Source organism: Lolium rigidum, chromosome 3, assembly GCF_022539505.1.
Source record: "Lolium rigidum isolate FL_2022 chromosome 3, APGP_CSIRO_Lrig_0.1, whole genome shotgun sequence".
NCBI lineage: Eukaryota > Viridiplantae > Streptophyta > Magnoliopsida > Poales > Poaceae > Lolium > Lolium rigidum.
The window spans coordinates 309,205,568-309,228,283 of record NC_061510.1 but is presented as its reverse complement, the minus strand read 5'-3'; the positions used below and the strand labels follow the sequence as shown (position 1 = coordinate 309,228,283).

The window sequence follows — 22,716 nt, the reverse complement described above, 5'->3', positions numbered from 1 at the left end:
ATGATCAAGAACTGTGCCTACATTCAATTTCACACAGCCCATGCCAATGATTATATCCAGTGTTATTGTTCCAGATAGACAGTAGAATACGACAGTACCTACTATTGAAGTTGTACATGTAAACCAGCCAACCAATTTGACCCAAAAGCACAATCATAGTCACACAGATGAAATACTCTTTTATTTTTGCATGTCTTTTGTCACATTGCCTTTTCTGAGTACTGATCTCACGACCGGAAGAAATTTTCAGTTAGTAGCATGTGAGCAGACTTATGACAACATATAGTACGTTTTCATGAATTTGGTAATACGAAACCATTGTTTTAGTTGCACAAATAGGCATCCAACCTTAATTATTTTCTTGCATTCAGATCAAGTCAAGCAACACCACATAATATAGCATATACGGCCCAAAACAATATGCCGCATACCATAAGTTCGTGCGTACTAAATCAGCTAGAAAATGGGCGTATGCGCCTCTGAACATCGAACTCTACATCAATGAGGTCAGTTATACCAGCTTTGATCTTCTGTCCTACTCGGACAGGGCCTACACCATCTGGAGGAGTACCTGCAGAGGATCCATGAATAATGGATAAAGATATTCCTTAAGCCACTAAAACAGATGCATTAGCAGGAAGAAAAACAGACTTTACCTGTCAATATCACATCACCCTCCATTAATGTCATGATGGAACTTATATAACTGATCAGAAAAGGAATCTTGAATATCATATCACTTGTAAGCCCCTTCTGCCTAAGTTCATCATCTACCTGGATATGATTGTTTAATGCTTGTTAATTTTTTGCCATTACTTTTATTACTTCAGGCCGCAATAAACAGAATCAGCACATAATTGTATAATTACCTTTAGCCAGAGCTCTAGATCATAGGGATTCTTGATGGCTGACTTGGGAATCTGTTTAACAGAAAACCATTGTTAATGGTATTCAGAAGCATAGATTATCACGGTAATGGAATTACCTATATAATGTTCAGGTACACAAATGATATAAGGAATTATCAAATGTCACGAGACCACAACAGAGGGTTGTTACCACTTCCATAAATTTATTTATACTCTCGACTTATTTCCTAGTACTCCTGCTGTTCCATATTCCATGTGTTTTCATCCACAATGAAAGCTAGGTGGATTTATTATGGAAAACGCTTCACTGCCTCCGGAGGATCGCTGGCGTCGCTGCCTCCGGCTTGCGCGAGCGACACGCGTCCATCCACGTGGAGCAAAACAAACAAACGACGAGCAGGTTTCTATCTTATCCTCTCGCTCCATCGTCCTCCTCCACACACCCCTGTTTCTCTCTCTCTCTACCATATCCCTTCCGAGCTCGCGCCGCCACCTAATCCAGGCACGCGTCGCCAGCACCGCTGTTCCACACGCACATCACCTCCTACCGCCCCCTCCCTGCTCGTGCGGCCTCCAACGAGGTCAACTTCGCAGTCGACAGCTGATGAGGACGCCATGGCGTGCAGAGTGGCCACGGAGCCGCCGGATTCTGCAAGCGGCGCTGGTGGGAGGCGCTGCTCCCATGGGCGGCCGGACCTGCTCCCACGCATGGCGGGCGGCCGTCGTTGCTTCCACGGGGGGAGGCGTCGCTGCTGCAGATTGTCGATCGTCCGCCTCTGTTCGCACTCCCAGAGCTGCATAGTACGGTCGGTGGTGCTGCCAACGACGGCCGTTTGTGCTACGAACATCGACCGGCGGTGTTGCAAACGGTGGTTGTATGTGCTACGAACGGTGAGTCAGCGAACGGCGGCGCTGCAAATGGCCGCCGCCGGAGCTCCAAGCAGCGTTGCTGGGAGCTGCAAGTAATTCTGGCGGTGCTGCAAATGGCCGCCGGCGGGGTTACAAGCGGCGTTGTTGGGAGCTGCAAGTGATTCCGGCGGTGCTGCAAATGGCCGCCGCCGGAGCTGCAAATGAAGGGTGTTGGAGCTGCAAATGGCCACCGCCGGAGCTGCAGGCGATTCCGGCGGAGCTGCAAATTAAGGGTGGTGGAGCTGCAATTGGCCACCGTCGGAGCTGCAAGCGATTCCGGCGGAGCTGCAAATGAAGGGTGGTGGAGCTGCAATCGTCCACCGCAAGTGCTGCAAGGGAGCAACACTGGTTGGATGGGCATCTTCTCCGACGACGGCACTGTAGTGGTGCTGCTCTTCGGAGATGAGAAACACCACGTGCGTGCGAGGGCGCTGATGCTGCCATGGAAGTGTTGGTGCTGGTAGCGCGGACGACGGGCACTTCAAGCAAGGGTAGCGAGCTCGAAGCCGGCGGTACGGACTTCGCCGGCGGTGATATCGATGCAGGCGGAGTTCGGGAGGGCGGTGCTGCCGGCACGGGTGGAGTTCGGGAGGATGGCGCAGCCAGATCCCCTTCGTGGGGTGTTTTTCTTTTGTTCGTGGGGTGCGGTGTAGTTATTGTTTGTGGGGTATGGTCCAGTTGGACACGTGTCAAACGCTGGACTCGGAGGTTCAGCTGTTTCCAGCCTCCGGAGGATTCTCAGCGCTTCCCATTTATTATACTCAAATATTTACATATATAAGTAATAATGTCCTCATGTCTGGGTAAGAGAAAGCATTGCTTACCACCGCACTAATTGGAGTAAACGTGTCCTGTACTTTACCCAAAGTCCACGGAAGACCTGCAGACTACAAATTTCATTTGTTATAACAACGGAAAGTTTGAGAAGAGGAAAAAATATGTGTTACACTATGGGACTGTGCGTTTACTTATAACTTATATAAGGGCATGAGTTTTGCACAAAGATAGGCCTAAAACCATTACGTCAAATTTGATGGATGGAAAGATTATAAAAAGTAACCACATGCCAAAACGGAACTAGCAGGTTTGTGTTTCTTCAAATGATTACACAAACATGCAACTTTTGAGAATACAGCATGTTGTTTATTGGTGAATTTGTTAACGCAGGTCAAATGTTCACACCCATATTTCAACAACTAATTGACCTGATCACTGGGAAGGAGAAACTTCAAAGATCATGATGTATCTTTTGCTAAATTTATTTTTCATAACTTGAATGATCTATCCCTATTTAGACTCCCAACAACTACCGGCAATGGGAGATGGAAACAAGCAACAAAATATGATAAGTAGAACAAGACCAAAGAAAGCTACAGCTGTTACTGCAAACCTTAGAAGCGGATTGCAGATCATTTGACGACATGTCCAAAGCAAGTGCATAACCTGGGAAAACCGACAATGTAAGCAGTTATATAGAGTTTGGTATGTCATAGCTGAAAAAACAAGTGAATAACTTTTCACCGACTCATACTTTTGATGGCTGCTACATCAACAAGAAGTTAAGAATAAACAAGAATGAGACCACAAAAGGTTCTATTTTGTAGAGCATTAGAGAAAACAGGGGAAATCCACCAAACAAGACACCCATGGCCGGAGCCTTTCACATATGAACATGTATTAAATTTGGGTTGGATGCGGTCCAATGTCTGATCTCGTGGGCACCTAAATCGGTAGCACCACACAACTATACATGTTTCATCTCGGGTACATCCTCAATGAATACATGTATGTATTATGTGTCCAGTCAACTACCACAGATAGTAATCCCGACTAAGGTAAAAGTAGTCATAATGTCACAACAAGACGTGAAAAAGGGTCAAACTCAGGTCTAAATTTAAATTAGTTCAGAAGGATGATTCCGAATAAATGTTCTCACCAAACTCAACTTTAGTTTACGCTCGTCAACACATACAGCTACGGACACATATATAGTTGAAGCTTCACTCACCCGCCACCGCTGCCATCACAACCCTCTTGTATAATATGTGCAGAAAGAAAAAAATGTTATATTCTCTCAAGAGAAGCCAATATGGTGTGGTGAGTGTAGTTTTTGTGGATCGACAGACGACAGAGTAGATAGTGTCATGTGAAGAAAGAGAGCAATTTCTGCTATTTTTTGTGGAAAAAACGAGTCACATTGCTGACTGAAATTTTCAAACCTGAACATGTAGTGGGGTTTCTCCAACAGAATAACATGATAGATATCCAGGAGAGTTGGGGATATGGGAATGGGAGACATCAGGAAACAATTGCATGTAGTGGCTCCAGTAGTGACGACACCCTTCATCTGAAGCACTCCAGTTGGTGACTCGGGTGACTAGTCCGCCTGTGGATGTCAGTTAAATACTGAGTGCTTAATACCACTGATAGACAGCAGAAGTTGTACACATGTTCCCCTCTAGTACCAAAATGCAGATTACAAGCAGATGTCAAATGTGATCATGAGAAGAGAACAGCGCTCAGCAGGAAACAAAAAAAAAAAGTGACTTAGCTCATCAAAACATGCATTTACGATTGAGCAAATAATGGCCAAGAGCTTGTTTATTCTAAAATCTGTTGCATTCTCCAGCAAGCCTGTCAAACATCAAGAGATTGTCCTAACACGAGGCACCCCCTAGTCGACTTTGCATTTACACTAACGCCACTCATGTCGCAAAATTCTTCAGATCACAATTTTTAACAGACGTAATCGCGCAAGGACGGCATCCCACAACCACGCCTCTTAATTACCTCCCACGAAATCCATGGCAGAGGCCTCGGGGACGTCGCGCGCGCGCCGGGAGATGACGACGGCGAGCTCGACCTCGTGGTGCAGCGACTCGAGCGGCTCGGGCACCTCGATGGGCCCGGCGGCCGGACCGGCGTGGAGGAATGACGACGTGGGCTTCAGGAAGAGGACCGGTTCCTGCAAGCAGAGAAACAAGGCGGCCGCGCCGCTGTCGCGACCGGATCAGAGACTGCCGCGTTGGAAGAAGGGTGCTCTGTGTCATGGGATCGGAAGGGGGCCAGAGACAGAGATGGGGATGGACCTTGAGGACAGGATTGCTGGCATCTTTGGCGCGGGAGATGTAGTTGCGCCCGGCCCCGACGATCTTCGTGCTCGCCGCGAGGAGCCTCTGCGCCGCCGCTGCCGCCATGGCCGCGAGAGCTGCGACTTCCAGGTCAGGTGGCGTGTGAAGAGAGGAGGTATGATTTCCGTTTTTTTCAGGGACAGGACGAATGAATTTCTGTTTGCAGCGATAGATGGACCTATTAGGCCGTTTTCGTTTTGCTCAGAAAAGTGTGCATCCAACCCACTGACCCAAATGGACACATCCGGACGTCCGTTTTTTTGCTGTTTGGGTCGTGTCCCAGACAGGCGGATAGCCCCGGATGTCCTTCTAATTTTATGTTCCCCAACGCATGCAGTCACCCAAATTTTGCTCGTACTAGTACTACTCGGAACTCGGAGGCGCACGACGGCGAGCTCTTGCTGCCCTGGCCCGTGCCGTCGACCAAGCCATCGCCCGCCGCGAGCTGCTGCTGGTCACCTCGCCCACACCCTCGCCCATCGCCAGCTGGTGCTCCCGGCCCGTGCCGCCGCTCGTCGCCCCGCCGCGGGCGCAGCCGCGGGCGCGGCCCTGTCGCCGCCGGCGCAGCCTTCCGGCCCGTGCCGCCGCTCCTCGCCCCGCCGCGGCGCGGCTCCCGGCCCGTGCCGCCGCTCCTCGCCCCGCCGCGGGCGGAGCCGCGGGCACGGCCCCGTCGCCGTGGGCGAGCTCCCGGCCCGTGTCGCCGCTCGTCGCCCCGCCGCGCAGCACGGTCCCGTTCGCCGCCGCGGGCCTTGCCCCGTCGTCGCGGGCGCTTCTCCGTGAGCCGCCGAGGACGCACGCCCGCCCGCGCCGTGGCCGGCCGTGCCCGCGCCCGTCGCGGCGAGCGCCGCCCGCGCCCATGGCCGACGCGGACGTCGCGGCGAGCTCCACCCACGCCCACGCCCGTCACGGCGAGGGCCGCCCCGCCGTGGCCGGCCGTGGCCGCCCCCGCCCGTGCGCGCCCGTGGCCGACGCGGCCGGCCCCGCCCGTGCTCGCGCTGCCCTGTTCGTCGTCGCCGGCGTGGATCCAAACTCGCCGCGGCCGCGGAGCTTGTTTTGCCTCCGGTGACTTCCGGCAGGTGTGGAAAAAAAGGAGGCGGCGGCGACGGGTGCCTCCATGAGTAGGCGACGGCGGCAGTCCTGCAGGCGAGCCAAACTCCGGCGGCTGTGCCATGGATTTTCATGGGGGAAAGGAGGACAGAGGAGAGAGAATGTTGCGGGGTCTACTGGATTGTCTTTGTCTCTCTGTCAAATGGGCCAGAACGCGTGTCCGGCCGGACAGAACAACCACAGACGGACGCGCGCTCGTGTCCGGCTCGCCCCAAATCGTTCCAATATTTGCGTCAGTTTTGGGTCAAACCGGACATTGGGAGTATCCGTTTTTAAGATGGGTCGCCCCGTTGGATGCAGTTTTGACCAAACCGGACGCTGGGAGTGTCCGTTTTTAGATTTGGGTCTCCGCGTTGGAGATGCCCTAAGGCCCAGATTACATGGCTACTGAGCCCTTCAACGTTTTTACGTGTCAAAATATGGACACAACCCATCTCAACAACTGATTTATACCGAAAAAAGTCAACAACTCCTTTTTATTTGTACAAAATAGATTTCTCATTTTGCTAAGTACCAGAAAACTAGGTAGAGATACATAGATAACTACTAAGTAGAATATAAAAGAGAGTATATAAGTACCTAAATAGCACCACTAAGAACTAATGTAAAACTATAAGAACAATAGAAGGCAATGAACTTCCTAACATGAGAAATATGGCAAATAACTTTCATGACGAACAAATACTTTGTCAAATTTAACTTGTTCAACAACAGATAAGAATCCACAATACCCCCTCCCCCCCAAAAAAAATTATTATAAAGGAATACAAGTCACATAAGCTCGATATGGTTTCTTCAAGCTTGACAGCCAATGAGATCTTATTCTTATTCTTGGCATTCAAACTTCCCGGAACTATGAACAAAAATTCAAGAAAAGATCTCCAAAACCATCACACATAAATGTCTACTAACTCGCAATAACGTAGACATCAACAAAGGAATATGTTTGCAACATGAGAAATCTCCTTCAAGCATGCACATGTAAATATTGCAACAAGATGGTAACCCACATGCAACAACCAATAGTGTGCTTACGGCATGTCAAAACAACATATGCAACATAAAGTCTCTAAATCACAAACTTCACATAATCAACCATGTAGGCATTGATTTTTCCATTTCAGGCTTGCTGGCCTCGAATCCATCTCATTAGATAACCATCAGAGTTAGACCAGATGACTCCTAACACATCTTGGATAGTTCTTCAGACTTCCCAGAGCTTGGTGATTTCACCTGGATCTCCACCATGCGGGAAGGCGGAAACACTAGGGAAAACGACCAGTGGAGGTGATCGAGAGGATATTGGAAGCGGAATCGTCACGTAGGGAAATCTTTTTGGACAAAGAAGGATGTGGGGAGAGACAACTAAGAGGAACGAGTTATTTTCTCATACGTTAGTTGTGTATCTGATTGATAATCGATTGAATAGTAATACCTCCGCTCCAATGAATAAGGCTTTTTTTTTTTCTAAAAGTCAAATTATGTAAAGTTTGACGACTTTTTAGTATAAGATCATTAACATGTAAAATCTAAAATCAACACTATTAGATACAGATACATCATGAAATATATTTTCATATGGCATCTATATATTAATATCATAGTTCTTGATATTTTTTCTAAAAATTTAATCAAACTGTACTTAGCTTGACTTTTTTAAAAATAAACCTTAATCATTGAAAGGGATGTACTGTATTACTAATATTTCCCCAATTAACGCAACTATTCAAAGATGTCCAGCTCTTCTGTATGCTGGATTAGAGAAGAAAAAAAGACAGACAATTTTTGCTGATTGCTCATCAGTCAATCAGTCATGAGTCCTCGTTTGTTTCACCTACAAAAGGTCACGGAGATGACCGAGAGTTCTGTTCTACGTGTCCACTGTCCAGGAATCAACAGGACGTGCATAAAGTTAGTGGGTTGCACAATGTTCTTCATCTCGGTGTATGCGGCGCATGTATATGTTAAACAAGCCTGCAACATGGATGCCCTCAAGCTGGCACAGATCATAGGATTGACTTGACTGCCGAATCGTAGCACGTATACATGCACCGACATATGCAACGCCTCCACGACGCTTGGCGGGGCTACGCTATTTAAACAGGCACATCTTATATGATCGAGATCGTCGGAGGCTCAGAGCTAGCATCGCAACTACATTGACAGGCACGCCCCAGCCAAAACTGTCAGCACGCGACACTGCAGGCGAATCAAAATGGCTGCCGCTTTCGTCCCGTCGAAGAGCCTAGCCACCACCTGCCTCGTAGCCCTGCTCCTCGCCGGCTGCCTGGCCGTCGCGCTGCCCACCGCCGACGCGCGCCGTCTCCTCCTCACGGCGATGCCACCGGCGGCGTCTCCGGGGTTCGCACCGGCGCCGGAGTCGGGCGGCGACAGCGGTTACTATCCCGGCCGGGCGCTTTTCGAAGGCCGTGGCCTGCTCGCCGGCGGCTTCCGGCTCGCCGGGAGGCTGCTTATCGGCGTCGGACTGTAAGACCAGCAGCTGGTTCCGCGTGTCTCCGACTCTCCGGTCGATCCATTTTGCCTTTGTGCGTTAATTTGGTGATCAGTGAACGTGGCACTGGATCTGTCTGTATCGTTATTGTACATTTATTTATTTATTATTTATACCATATTTTTTCATCAATTACCCCTCTGTTTTACGGGGAGCAATTTATTTGCCGTCCCCTTGAACAATATACCATCGTGCATGAACTGTACCGAAGCAACCATATATGTATGTCTGTGGATTAATTAATAATTATGATTATTCTATTTTTTGCTGTATAGTAACTGACAAAACCCGTAGATGGTTGAATATAATACTGACAGGTGGCAGCGCCTCAATAAGCACTCAATGTCTCAACGGTTGGAGGAATTAGCATGGTATGTACACAAATGTCAACTCGGGGAGAACAATCCCCACTGACTCTTGCCTTGATAATATGCCTAATTAATGAGTTTCTACTTACTTTTGGATGGTACACATAATAAGTTGGACATGACAAGGGTAGCAAGTTTATTCACAAGGGTTTCTGATCAATGAAAGTACCATATGGAGAGTTGGGGAGCGTTGTGTAGGCATAAGGATTTTGGAGGCTTGGGCTTTATTTGTAGTAAGACTCGGACTTGGAACATTTCATTAATTGCTTGCCAAATGGATCATCAGATTTAAGCCGTAGGCTTCTTACCTCCGATCCATATTATTTTTTACTAAAATTGATGTATCTTTAGTTAAAATATGTCTAGATAGTCGTAGGACACTCCGTCGGCATTCCGGGTTCACCATGTAACTCGTCAACAATGCATATGGTAGGACTAGGATACGATTCGGCTATTCAAACAGGCACACGCTTATGCTCAAGATAGCCATTATGATTTTGATTCGCATGTGTTGGATTATTAGGCAATTTCCGTATGAGATTAATTACCGAAAGCAACATTACAGATGCACAAGCATACTTAACCACGCACATCAGACTAAGCACATGCATCAGATCTGAACATGGAACAAGTAGCAGTGCAAGGTAGGAGAGGAAAAGCACGTACATCGCGACCGGGAAGGTCGCACCAGCAGCAGCACCACCATCACCATGGGTATTGTTGATGTCGCACATGGTGTAGTCGGATCTGTTGATGAAGCAGCCGATTCGTCGAAGAAGAGCACGAACAGTAGCGAGCAGTCGCGTCGAGACGCTCCCCAAAAACCTTATCATCCGTCTCCCGGTGCAGGATCTCAACGGACGGAGTTTCGGAGGCCTGCTCTCCCGGACGGCTGTGCACGCAGTCGCCGGGATGGGGAAGACTAGAGAGTAGCGCAGCAAAAGGAACTTCTTCGTGAGAGAGATGAACTGTAGCGTCTATGACTCCAGATCTGATCCGTCTCTTGGTATAGCCTGGGAGGAGAGCCGACCGCGTTGACACGCGTAGGAAGCCAGGGACACGCGGCGAGCATGCACATGCAGGTCGACACGTACCCAACTCAGTTGGTGCACCAAGCAAAAATTTAGGCTTCCTTGAGTGTGTCTCGAACTCGAACTCGAGTCACGAAACGCGACGTGCGTGCGTGTCGAGACGAGACGAGGCGAGGCGGGGCGGGCGGAGGAGGAGGAGTGCGCGAGGGCTCCTTCTATTCTCACTCACTTGGAAGGAGTAGAACAGCAGCCCTTATATACCACTCCAACTCACTCCCAACTAGCAATGTGGGACTAAACTTTGTCCCCAAGGTTGTCCCAAGCTGTCAAACTGATGGGCCTTGAGATTTCAGGAATTGTAGACTACATGGGCTGCCTTACTGGGCTGCAGCCCATCTACATTCAACAATCCCCCACCAGATCTCATATGCACATCAGATGACACATTAGTTCCATTCACTGTTTAATATACCTGCACTTCGGTGGAGACTGTTAAGTTGAACTTCCACTTAGGCAAGGTGCTACGCTTGTCTACAACTGAACAATGGACTATGCCTTGAATTGTCAGTCTTTGTGCAGCAAGTTTCGCTCAATGCCGGCACGGTACTAGGCTACCATAGCCTTCCCCTCGGGTGGAGCTTATAAGTCATACTCCTCGGCCTTTCATGAGCTTACTAGAGATTCACCCAAATCTCCCACACTATGACCAGTAGTGTCACTCATATAGGTGTGTTCTTCGAAAGATCGCCCTGTAGGCCAGCGTCTTCGCTCATCAAGAGCCGCTTAGAACACATTAAGACATTGTCAACCTGCCTTACAGTAGCTATGAGAGAATTGCATCTGCAGCGGAGTGGGAGTATTAAATTTTCTCTCAACTCAGTTACTCCGGTTTGTTTTCCCAGGTCCTACTTCACGGAATTTCCGATTACATAGGTTGGGTTACCCCCTCGGCAACTCAAGTGGGTCTCAAACCCATCTCCCTCGATGCAAGGTCTATCGTATTTCTTGATAGCCCTTTTGTGAAAGGATCTGCCAGATTTTTAGCACTTTGGACATAATCCAATGCTATCACTCCGGAGTTCTTCAATTTTCTGACAGACTTCAATCTCCTCTTGATATGTTTGGAACTTTTCATGTTATCCTTAGAACTTTTCACTTTGACAATCACAGTTTGATTATCACAGTTCATGAGGATGGCCGGTATTGGTTTTTCAACCATGGGCAAGTCCATCAAGAGCTCACGAAGCCATTCCGCTTCGACACTAGCTGTATCTAATGTTGTGAGTTCTGCTTCCATAGTTGACCTCGTTAAGATGGTCTGCTTGCAAGACTTCCAGGAAACAGCGCCACCACCAAGAGTGAAAACATATCCACTTGTGGCTTTCATTTTAGCATCAGAAATCCAATTGGAATCACTATACCCTTCCAATCCTTTTGGATACCCGGTATAATGAATTCCATAACTCATGGTTCCCTTTAGATAGCGCATCACTCTCTCAAGAGCATGCCAATGATCATCTCCCGGGTTGGCCACAAACCGGCTAAGTTTGCATACGAGCAAACGAGATATCAGGCCTCGTAGCGCAAGCTAAATACATGAGTGAACCGATGATTTGAGAGTATCTCAACTGATCTCTAGTTGCCTTTTCATTCTTTCGAAGCAAGACACTAGGATCATAAGGTGTGAGAGAAGATTTGCAATCAGCATAACCAAATCGGCTCAACACCTTCTCAACATAATGAGATTGCACAAGTGTAATCCCATTATTCCCATCTCTCAAGCAATCTTGATGTTTAATATAACATCAGCTTCTCCAAGATCTTTCATCTCGAAACATTGAGATAAGAAGGTTTTTACCTCCTCAATCACTTTGAGGCTTGTCCCAAAAATTAGTATGTCATCCACATACAAGCATAGGACAACTCCCTCACCCCCACCATGGCGGTAGTACACACATTTGTCGGCTTCATTGACAACAAAGCCCACAGATGTCAAAGTTCTTTCAAACTTCTCATGCCATTGTTTGGGTGCTTGTTTAAGGCCATACAGAGATTTCTTTAATTTACACACCTTTCTTTCTTGACCTTGTAGTACGAAACCATCAGGCTGTTCCATGTAAATTTCCTCCTCCAACTCTCCATTTAGGAAAGCCGTCTTAACGTCCATTTGATGAACGAGAAGACCGTGTGAGGCAGCCAATGACAGTAGTACACGAATGGTGGTCAATCTCGCCACAGGTGAGTAGGTATCGAAGAAATCTTCGCCTTCCTTTTGGGTATAGCCTTTGGCTACAAGCCGAGCTTTGTACTTCTCAATAGTACCATCAGCTCGAAGCTTCTTCTTAAATACCCATTTACATCCTACAGGTTTGCACCCATAAGGACGCTCAGTCAACTCCCACGTTCCATTAGCCAAGATGGAATGCATCTCGCTTTGAACCGCTTCCTTCCAGTAGTCTGCATCAGGAGATGCGAGAGCTTCTGAAATGGTAGTGGGAGTATCATCCACAAGATACACAATGAAGTCATTACCAAAATACTTTGCAGTCCTTTGTCTCTTACTCCTTGTGGGAGCTTCATTGTCATCTTCACCAGAATCTGAACTCTCATCATCGGATTCCTCATCGACTCCATAGGAGTTTCATGTATTGGATCGGATTCCCAACTAGACATGCCATGCATATCTCTCATAGGAAATATATCCTCAAAGAATGTAGCATCTCTTGATTCAAAGATGGTGCCAACATTCATGTCGTCCACTCCAGATTTCACCACAAGAAATCTATAAGCAATGCTATGTGAAGCATAGCCAAGAAAGACACAGTCCACGGTTTTTGGTCCAAGCTTTCGCTTTTTGGTGATTGGCAAATTCACTTTAGCCAAACAACCCCAAGTTCGTAGGTATGAGAGTGTTGGTCTTTTCTTTTCCCACTCCTCATAAGGGGTAATCTCTTTATTCTTGGTTGGAACACGGTTTAGGACATGACATGAAGTCAATATAGCCTCCCCCACCATTCCTTGGATAAACCCGAAACATCTAACATGGCGTTAACCAAATCTGTTAGAGTACGGTTTTTCCTTTCCGCAATCCCATTGGATTGTGGAGAATTGGGAGGCGTCCTCTCATGGATTATACCATGTTCCGCACAGAATAAATTGAACTCATTAGAAAAGTACTCTCCACCACGATCGGACCGAACCCTTTTTATTTTTCTTTCAAGTTGGTTCTCAACTTCAGCCTTATAGATTTTAAAGAAATCAAGAGCCTCATCTTTAGTTTTCAGGAGATACACATAACAGTACCTTGTGGAATCATCAATCAAAGTCATGAAATATTTCTTTCCGCCTCTTGTCAACTCACCATTCATCTCACATAGATCTGAATGTATGAGCTCTAGTGGTGCCAAGTTTCTTTCCTTCGCAGGCTTGTGAGGCTTGCGAGGCTGCTTTGCTTGCACACAAGCATGGCACTTAGAGCCTTTGACAAAGGTGAATTTCGGAATTAAACTCATATCAGCAAGCCGCGTCATACAACCGAAATTAACATGACAAAGTCGTGAATGCCAAACATTAGTCTCATTAACGCTAGTGCTTACATGGTTCACAACATTATCACAGAAGTCTTCTAGAGAGAAGCGAAGCATTCCCTCACATTCATAGCCCTTTCCAACAAAAGTTCCATACTTAGACAGTACAACTTTATTGGACTCAAACACCAACTTAAACCCATCTTTCATAAGACGGGAGCCACTAACGAGATTCTTCTTGATAGAAGGGACATGCAGCACGTTCTTCGCTTGCACGATCTTTCCCGAAGTAAACTTCGGATCTACCGTGCCAACACCACGAACAGTAGCATGTAACCCATTCCCCATCATTACCGAGGAACCTCGGGCCCGATAAGAGGTAAACATGGAGATGTCAGCACACACATGAACATTAGCACCAGTATCAACCCACCATTCAGTGGGCTGAAACACCGAAAGAACAGTAGGTAATATATTACCATACCCTGTAGTTCCTTCCTCCCCAAAAACCTTATCGCCCGTCTCCCGGTGCAGGATCTCAACGGACGGAGTTTCGGAGGCCTGCTCTCCCGGACGGCTGTGCACGCAGTCGCCGGGATGGGGAAGACTAGAGAGTAGCGCAGCAAAAGGAACTTCTTCGTGAGAGAGATGAACTGTAGCGTATGAGACTCCAGATCTGATCCGTCTCTTGGTATAGCCTGGGAGGAGAGCCGACCGCGTTGACACGCGTAGGAAGCCAGGGACACGCGGCGAGCATGCACATGCAGGTCGACACGTACCCAACTCAGTTGGTGCACCAAGCAAAAATTTAGGCTTCCTTGAGTGTGTCTCGAACTCGAACTCGAGTCACGAAACGCGACGTGCGTGCGTGTCGAGACGAGACGAGGCGAGGCGGGGCGGGCGGAGGAGGAGGAGTGCGCGAGGGCTCCTTCTATTCTCACTCACTTGGAAGGAGTAGAACAAGCAGCCCTTATATACCACTCCAACTCACTCCCAACTAGCAATGTGGGACTAAACTTTGTCCCCAAGGTTGTCCCAAGCTGTCAAACTGATGGGCCTTGAGATTTCAGGAATTGTAGACTACATGGGCTGCCTTACTGGGCTGCAGCCCATCTACATTCAACAATCCCCCACCAGATCTCATATGCACATCGGATGACACATTAGTTCCATTCACTCGTTTAATATACCCGCACTTCGGTGGAGACCGTTAAGTTGAACTTCCACTTAGGCAAGGTGCTACGCTTGTCTACAACCGAACAATGGACTATGCCTTGAATTGTCAGTCTTTGTGCAGCAAGTTTCGCTCAATGCCGGCACGGTACTAGGCTACCATAGCCTTCCCCTCGGGTGGAGCTTATAAGTCATACTCCTCGGCCTTTCATGAGCTTACTAGAGATTCACCCAAATCTCCCACACTATGACCGGTAGTGTCACTCATATAGGTGTGTTCTTCGAAAGATCGCCTCGTAGGCCGGCGTCTTCGCTCATCAAGAGCCGCTTAGAACACATTAAGACATTGTCAACCTCGCCTTACGAGTAGCTATGAGAGAATTGCATCCGCAGCGGAGTGGGAGTATTAAATTTTCTCTCAACTCGGTTACTCCGGTTTGTTTTCCCAGGTCCTACTTCACGGAATTTCCGATTACATAGGTTGGGTTACCCCTCGGCAACTCAAGTGGGTCTCAAACCCATCTCCTCGATGCAAGGTCTATCGTATTTCTTGATAGCCCTTTTGTGAAAGGATCTCGCTGATTTTTAGCACTTTGGACATAATCCAATGCTATCACTCCGGAGTTCTTCAATTTTCTCGACGGACTTCAATCTCCTCTTGATATGTTTGGAACTTTTCATGTTATCCTTAGAACTTTTCACTTTGACAATCACAGTTTGATTATCACAGTTCATGAGGATGGCCGGTATTGGTTTTTCAACCATGGGCAAGTCCATCAAGAGCTCACGAAGCCATTCCGCTTCGACACTAGCTGTATCTAATGTTGTGAGTTCTGCTTCCATAGTTGACCTCGTTAAGATGGTCTGCTTGCAAGACTTCCAGAAACAGCGCCACCACCAAGAGTGAAAACATATCCACTTGTGGCTTTCATTTTAGCATCAGAAATCCAATTGGAATCACTATACCCTTCCAATCCTTTTGGATACCCGGTATAATGAATTCCATAACTCATGGTTCCCTTTAGATAGCGCATCACTCTCTCAAGAGCATGCCAATGATCATCTCCCGGGTTGGCCACAAACCGGCTAAGTTTGCATACAGCAAACGAGATATCAGGCCTCGTAGCGCAAGCTAAATACATGAGTGAACCGATGATTTGAGAGTATCTCAACTGATCTCTAGTTGCCTTTTCATTCTTTCGAAGCAAGACACTAGGATCATAAGGTGTGAGAGAAGATTTGCAATCAGCATAACCAAATCGGCTCAACACCTTCTCAACATAATGAGATTGCACAAGTGTAATCCCATTATTCCCATCTCTCAGTAACTTGATGTTTAATATAACATCAGCTTCTCCAAGATCTTTCATCTCGAAACATTGAGATAAGAAGGTTTTTACCTCCTCAATCACTTTGAGGCTTGTCCCAAAAATTAGTATGTCATCCACATACAAGCATAGGACAACTCCCTCACCCCCACCATGGCGGTAGTACACACATTTGTCGGCTTCATTGACAACAAAGCCCACGGATGTCAAAGTTCTTTCAAACTTCTCATGCCATTGTTTGGGTGCTTGTTTAAGGCCATACAGAGATTTCTTTAATTTACACACCTTTCTTTCTTGACCTTGTAGTACGAAACCATCAGGCTGTTCCATGTAAATTTCCTCCTCCAACTCTCCATTTAGGAAAGCCGTCTTAACGTCCATTTGATGAACGAGAAGACCGTGTGAGGCAGCCAATGACAGGTAGTACACGAATGGTGGTCAATCTCGCCACAGGTGAGTAGGTATCGAAGAAATCTTCGCCTTCCTTTTGGGTATAGCCTTTGGCTACAAGCCGAGCTTTGTACTTCTCAATAGTACCATCAGCTCGAAGCTTCTTCTTAAATACCCATTTACATCCTACAGGTTTGCACCCATAAGGACGCTCAGTCAACTCCCACGTTCCATTAGCCAAGATGGAATGCATCTCGCTTTGAACCGCTTCCTTCCAGTAGTCTGCATCAGGAGATGCGAGAGCTTCGAAATGGTAGTGGGAGTATCATCCACAAGATACACAATGAAGTCATTACCAAAATACTTTGCAGTCCTTTGTCTCTTACTCCTTGTGGGAGCTTCATTGTCATCTTCACCAGAATCTGAACTCTCATCATCAGATTCCTCATCAGACTCCATAGGAGTTTCATGTATTGGATCAGATTCCCAACTAGACATGCCACGTACCCAACTCAGTTGGTGCACCAAGCAAAAATTTAGGCTTCCTTGAGTGTGTCTCGAACTCGAACTCGAGTCACGAAACGCGACGTGCGTGTCGAGACGAGGCGGGGCGGGCGGAGGAGGAGGAGTGCGCGAGGGCTCCTTCTATTCTCACTCACTTGGAAGGAGTAGAACAGCAGCCCTTATATACCACTCCAACTCACTCCCAACTAGCAATGTGGGACTAAACTTTGTCCCAAAGGCTGTCCCAAGCTGTCAACGTGATGGGCCTTGAGATTTCAGGAATTGTAGACTACATGGGCTGCCTTACTGGGCTGCAGCCCATCTACATTCAACAGCATGTACGAGTATTTGAATTTCTGTTAGCTTTCAGTCGTGGAGACGAACAAAATAAAATGTTCATTTTGCAATTTCGCACGAGGTGGTCTCACGGTGACAGAACGTGGTGGCACACTGCATATTATTAATGATATGGATTTTGGAATGCTATGATGAAAATGTGCACGGGAATTTTTTTATGAGATTGTGCAGTAAATATCCCATAATCCTTTGTTAATATTCATGTACTATTACTTTCGTATTTCCAAGTGATCAAGCTAATGTAAATAATTTCTCACAATACCATGTTCGTGTGAACATGTGAGTAAAAGTGTAACTTTCATCTAAATATGCTGAAATGGATGTAAAAAGTATCAGTACACCACGAGAACACAACATCAAAGCATCTATCTGTCAGCGCAACTATACATGTGGCAACAATATATGTACGTGTGTAACGATGTCAACACAATAATTGCTGTCCTTAATTACGTGTTCCTTGTACAGTCTGTTTGTCCATTGTAACTCCACCGTGATGTTCTATTTACTTGAGTTGAACCACAATATTTTTATTTCAACAGATATGGATTAGGTTGCCATAGCGTCTTAAATCTAAAAAAGGTGGTCTTCTTTCCAATTTTGTTTTTCTCCGAAGGAAAATATACCGCTAGGTAATGTTACTTCAGGTTTACGGAAATATGGGCCAAATATCGACCGAGATTTGTTAAAACCATTTTACAGATTTCTTCATAATTTGTAAATATTCATTAAACTTGAGAAAATTTGGTAAAATTTGGTAAATTTTGCTTGCTAATATTTTTCTTGGGTGCCTAGGTGCGAGGCTCTAGTGAAGAGAGATATAATTTCTATTTACTCGAGTTTGATCAAAATATTTTTATTTCAAGAGATATGGATTAGGTTGCCATGGCGTCTTAAATCGACAAACGGTGATCTCCTTTCCAATTTTGTTTTTCTCCGTAGGTAATGTTATTTCAGGTTTACGGAAATACCGGCCAAATATCATCCGAGATTTGTTAAAACCATTTTACAGATTTCTTCGTAATTTGCAAATATTCATTAAACTTGAGAAAATTACGTAAAAGTTGGTAAATTGTGCTTGCTAAGTAATATATTTCTTGGGTGGTATTCGGAAAAGGCGGTTCCTGCCGAGATATCGGAAAATACCAATTGAGAAGCAGAAAACATGCTCATGTCTATAAAATTGTTTTTGTTCCAACGTATAGGAATAGTCTCTTTGTGTTGTAATATGCGGACTTGGAGCAGAGTTATATGAAACCATCTCAGTGTACGTTTGAACTAATCTTTTATTTTAACGGATATAGCTCGTGTCATTTTATAAGCGGACGCGGCCCTGATGTCTTTTGCGTGGACTCATTTTCTTTTTGCAGCCAGACTGCAGGAACACGTCTTTATTCTATCTGATGGCACGTCCTTTTTTTTGATTCAAAAATAGACATAGCCTGCCCTTTTCTAACTGGACTGTTCTTTCTTTGTAGCCGGCCAACCGGAGATGCTGCAAATTGTATACGGGGCAATTTTTGTTTGTTTTCACGCTGAACCAATATATCAGTTTTTTTGGTAACTCCATCGTGTCAACTACACAAATCAGACTGCGTTTTAGTTACGTAACTATTAATAGTTGATTAAATCCTAGCCACTTATCTTAGATCTAACTATTATAAATAATTAAAGTGATGTGGATTAATGTGATGTCTCTATTTTAGTTTCGTATATTGCTTTTAGTATATAATAGATACCTCCAGCTATTCAAACATGAAGATGCTTATGATCAAGATCGTCGGTGCTTCAGAGCTAGCATAGGATTTTTTGCGGGGGTATGTGTATAAAACTACCAATATGCGACACAGAGGAATCCGATAAACAACATGACAAAAGCTTCTTATTCAACAAAGAAACCTACAAACATGTATATTATCTATTTAAATTCCATTTAATTATAGAAAGTTATAATGCAAACTAGTACTATATGCACACCAACCTACAACCATGTTCCAAAACGAGTGTATGCATATATAAAGACAGTGCTAGGTCAAAGCTCACAGTTACACCGATAGCAGAAAGTTCTGATGGACGACACACTCTTAGTAGGCAAACACAGAGGAACTGTTAGGCTGCCTGGAGAGATTAGACAAGAAAGAAAGAAACCTATGAGATACTGAATTAGGGAATAGGAGACATCAGTAATAAGAAGACTATCGCTCTTTCGACATACTACTCTCCTCGACTCTATCACGGTGGGGGCAAGGGCTTGCTCCAAGATCCCCTTTTTGGTGAATCTAGATGATCAAAGAAATCTTCATAGGGACGAGTACCACTCCGTGGCTCGGATCGAGCGACACGGAAGGCAATCCATCCGCCATACGTAGCTACTCCTCGATCTACTCCATCCGAGCACTCCTGTTTTTCGCTACTAGCGTCCTTCAGAGCGTACTTTGACTCCAACGATGTAAGTGTTCTGGTTGGGCCTATAGAATCAATACACATCTGAGCACTAGGAAAAACATAGGCCGTAGCCCCTAGGCGGCGGCGCCCCAATGAACTCAGACGGAGAAGACGAAGATCCATTGGCCTCGAGACACTGCAGAACAACGTAAGAGAAATACAACAAAATGAATAGGCGATACCAAGGATTGAAAAGACCATTAGTTGGCCGGTTTATTAGCCTCTCACCATCTCAATGTTACTTCTTTGGCAGCCGAATGATCATATTATGATCCGGGGTGGGCAGTGGATTTTCCATGATGTCGTTCCTCAAATATTCAGGCATTTTGTTTCGCTCGCACATATTCAACTATTCCTGATTTCTTCCATGTCTCTCGTCTGTCAAGGTTGTTTTGTACCCCCATGAATTTATTGTTACAAATATAATTCTGAGATCAACTGTGTGCGTCACCTATCTATAGATGATTTCTGCAATAAATATATGTACTTTTCGACTTTTTACCGGAGTTTTCATGTGCATCTTTCCATACAACTATTTTTTTTGTTTATCTGCAAGGTCGGATAATAAACAAAAAAACGTAGTTCAGGAAAACTTGTAGCCTATATACTGTTGCTTTACGCCTATATAGATGTATTGGCGGTGCTGTTAAAGATCAGCAAACATGCATGTCGTATGTTCAGATAATGAACACCATGAAGCTCTGCCCATCATGTTCAAAAAAGGAAGAGTAAATTGTATAAAACCACAGTTTCATGTCAACTTATAATAGTTTGCTACAAGTTTTGGGCAAATTTGTACATTACCACTACTTTTGAGCTAACCAACAATGACTCGTCGAAATCTACCCTTTGATTGGAAAACTCATGTATTGTTGTTGGTTACCTCAAATGTTAGCTATCAAATCAAAGGGTGGCTCTTTCGAGTTGTTGGTTAGGGCATCTTCAGCAGGCTTTTGGTCTGTTTGGGCATGATCCATTTGGGGCGGGGATGCAACCAGCGGGGCACCTTATTTGGCCTGCGCTGGGCATTTTGGCTTTTCCATTTCACCTATAATTAGACTATTTTAAATTAAACTCAATAGTGTAGTTTACAATAAAATAAATTTAAATAGCTCCCGCTCTTCTGATGGCCACCACCATGAGTCAAATAAACATAATACATGTAGAATGGGCAGAAACACTAACTTTTTGTTCATGTGGTAGCGATGCAAGCAGTGTGCCTGCGGATGATGCTCCCTACGGCCCATTCCTCTCATGGTGCCGGTGTTCGAGAAGACGGTGGCATCGGCATCTCAAGCGAAGCTTCTAGTTTTTATCCTTTGTTTGCTTGTTTCTGTGTGTTCTGTAAGCTGTGTTTGCTCTGTAAGCATTCTGTATCTGCCGGTTTGTGGCTTTATTAATTTAAATCTAAGCTTAGGCCGTATGTCTAAAGAGCTGTGGGCCCAAACGTACGCCGTACAGATCATAGGTCGCTGAAAGCTATTAAGTACACTGCGAGTCGTTCAAGTTAGAAGGGGTGTCTGTCATGCCAACTTATCCATGGGATGTCGTGGGTGCTTTATATTGCTCTTCGTAATCAGCCAAAACCTTAGCAATTCTGCACAGTTTTCTGCTGCTATAGGTCCCATTCTACAAAAACAGTAGGCTGCTGCCCTGGAGAGATGAGAGGAGAATGGCCAGGGGAGAACATGAGACACTTTTTGGGAATTCGAGACGCTGGGAACGAGAGAACTGCTGCTCTTTGGACCCAATGGACTTTCAGGTTCAGAGTATCCACTTGCTTTTCTACTGAAATCCGATGGGTACTTTGAGGGACGAGCGAAGTCATGAAAGACAGGCTTATCTGATAAACTGAGGCAGTCAATGAGAAGTTCGCGACCAGATGAGGAAAACCTGGTTGAGGGATGAGCTGCGCGATGTCTAGTTGGTCTCCAATTGAATCCACGGCAAGCCTGTAGGACTTTGTTTTTGTTTGCCAATGATTGTTTGGTGGAGACCGCGGAGATGCTGATTGTTCTAGCAAGCTTTGTGGACGATTGCTAGGGCTACAGAAAAAGAACCAATCAATAGTCAAGCAGCCAGGATCAATTAGATTAATGGTCTAGCGCTCTAGAACCCAGTGGACACCCTCTAAACGGGTTTGTATCAGAACAGAAACAACCAAGGCAGGATCTCATACGAGTCGAGTCGTGAATTATACTTCTAAAAATTTACAATAAATTCCCAGCTCAAGAAGATCATCGATTAAAACTCTATGCATCTCAACGTCATTTCCAAGTCAAGTAAAATGAATTATACTTGTACACCCCTGTTAACGATTTTTTTTCAACAAAGATCATATGTTAATATCACAGAGGTACCAATTAAAGTCAGCCTCTGCAACAACGCATTTCTCTAGCGGCATTACGGATGCACACAACCAAAAAAGAAAGAAGAATTACAAAAAAAACGCTACATTGATATATTCATCGAAACAACAATACTAACACCAGGAAGACAACACCAGAAGTCTAGCTTCTCCAAAAGCGACGTCTCCAAGAAGAGAACAGTGCACACGCGGTGTCATCGTCCGATCACAGATGTTAGGTTTTCACCCTGAAGAAAATCATCACTCTCATAGACAATTTCTTCAACAAGACTATTACCTAACACAACCAATTAAAACCAGGCTTTGGATTTTTACCCTGAAAGTTAAGACTTTCAACTTCACTTGTGCAGTTGCCCCCCTCTTACATGCCGCTGCTCCAAGTCATGAATGACCAAGCCAATTTTTCATCCCCACAAATCTCGGCTTCTATGGCATTCTCCGCCAACACCATGGAACAAGAACATGCCTCGTGATATTAACAGCGAGCAGAGCTTCGAAACCCTCCCTATGGAACCAAACGGTAAAAAAAAACACGAGTTCGCACGATCGAATCCCACCCGTTCCAACAATCTTTAGGCATAAATCGCCCAGTGAAGTTCATCAGCAGAGTCTTTCGGAATTCGACATTGCAGCCACACCGATGTATACATGCATTTGGAAGGTCAACATCTTAGCACTAGGAGGATCCCTAGGACGGCCA

The 22,716-nt window shown here is 45.7% G+C and overlaps 1 protein-coding gene across 1 annotated transcript; it reads right to left on the bottom strand.

Annotated features, from left to right (window-relative positions):
• Nucleotides 1–289: 289 nt before the first annotated feature.
• On the bottom strand, nucleotides 290–4,988 carry LOC124699835 (probable acylpyruvase FAHD2, mitochondrial). The gene is made up of 7 exons (XM_047232069.1): nucleotides 4,868–4,988; nucleotides 4,569–4,743; nucleotides 3,169–3,221; nucleotides 2,603–2,665; nucleotides 870–920; nucleotides 657–774; nucleotides 290–571 (listed from the first exon to the last, which is right to left on the bottom strand). The coding sequence occupies exons 1-7, from the start codon at nucleotides 4,973–4,975 to the stop codon at nucleotides 453–455; spliced, it is 687 nt and encodes a 228-aa protein (XP_047088025.1). The 5' UTR covers nucleotides 4,976–4,988; the 3' UTR covers nucleotides 290–452.
• Nucleotides 4,989–22,716: the final 17,728 nt, after the last annotated feature.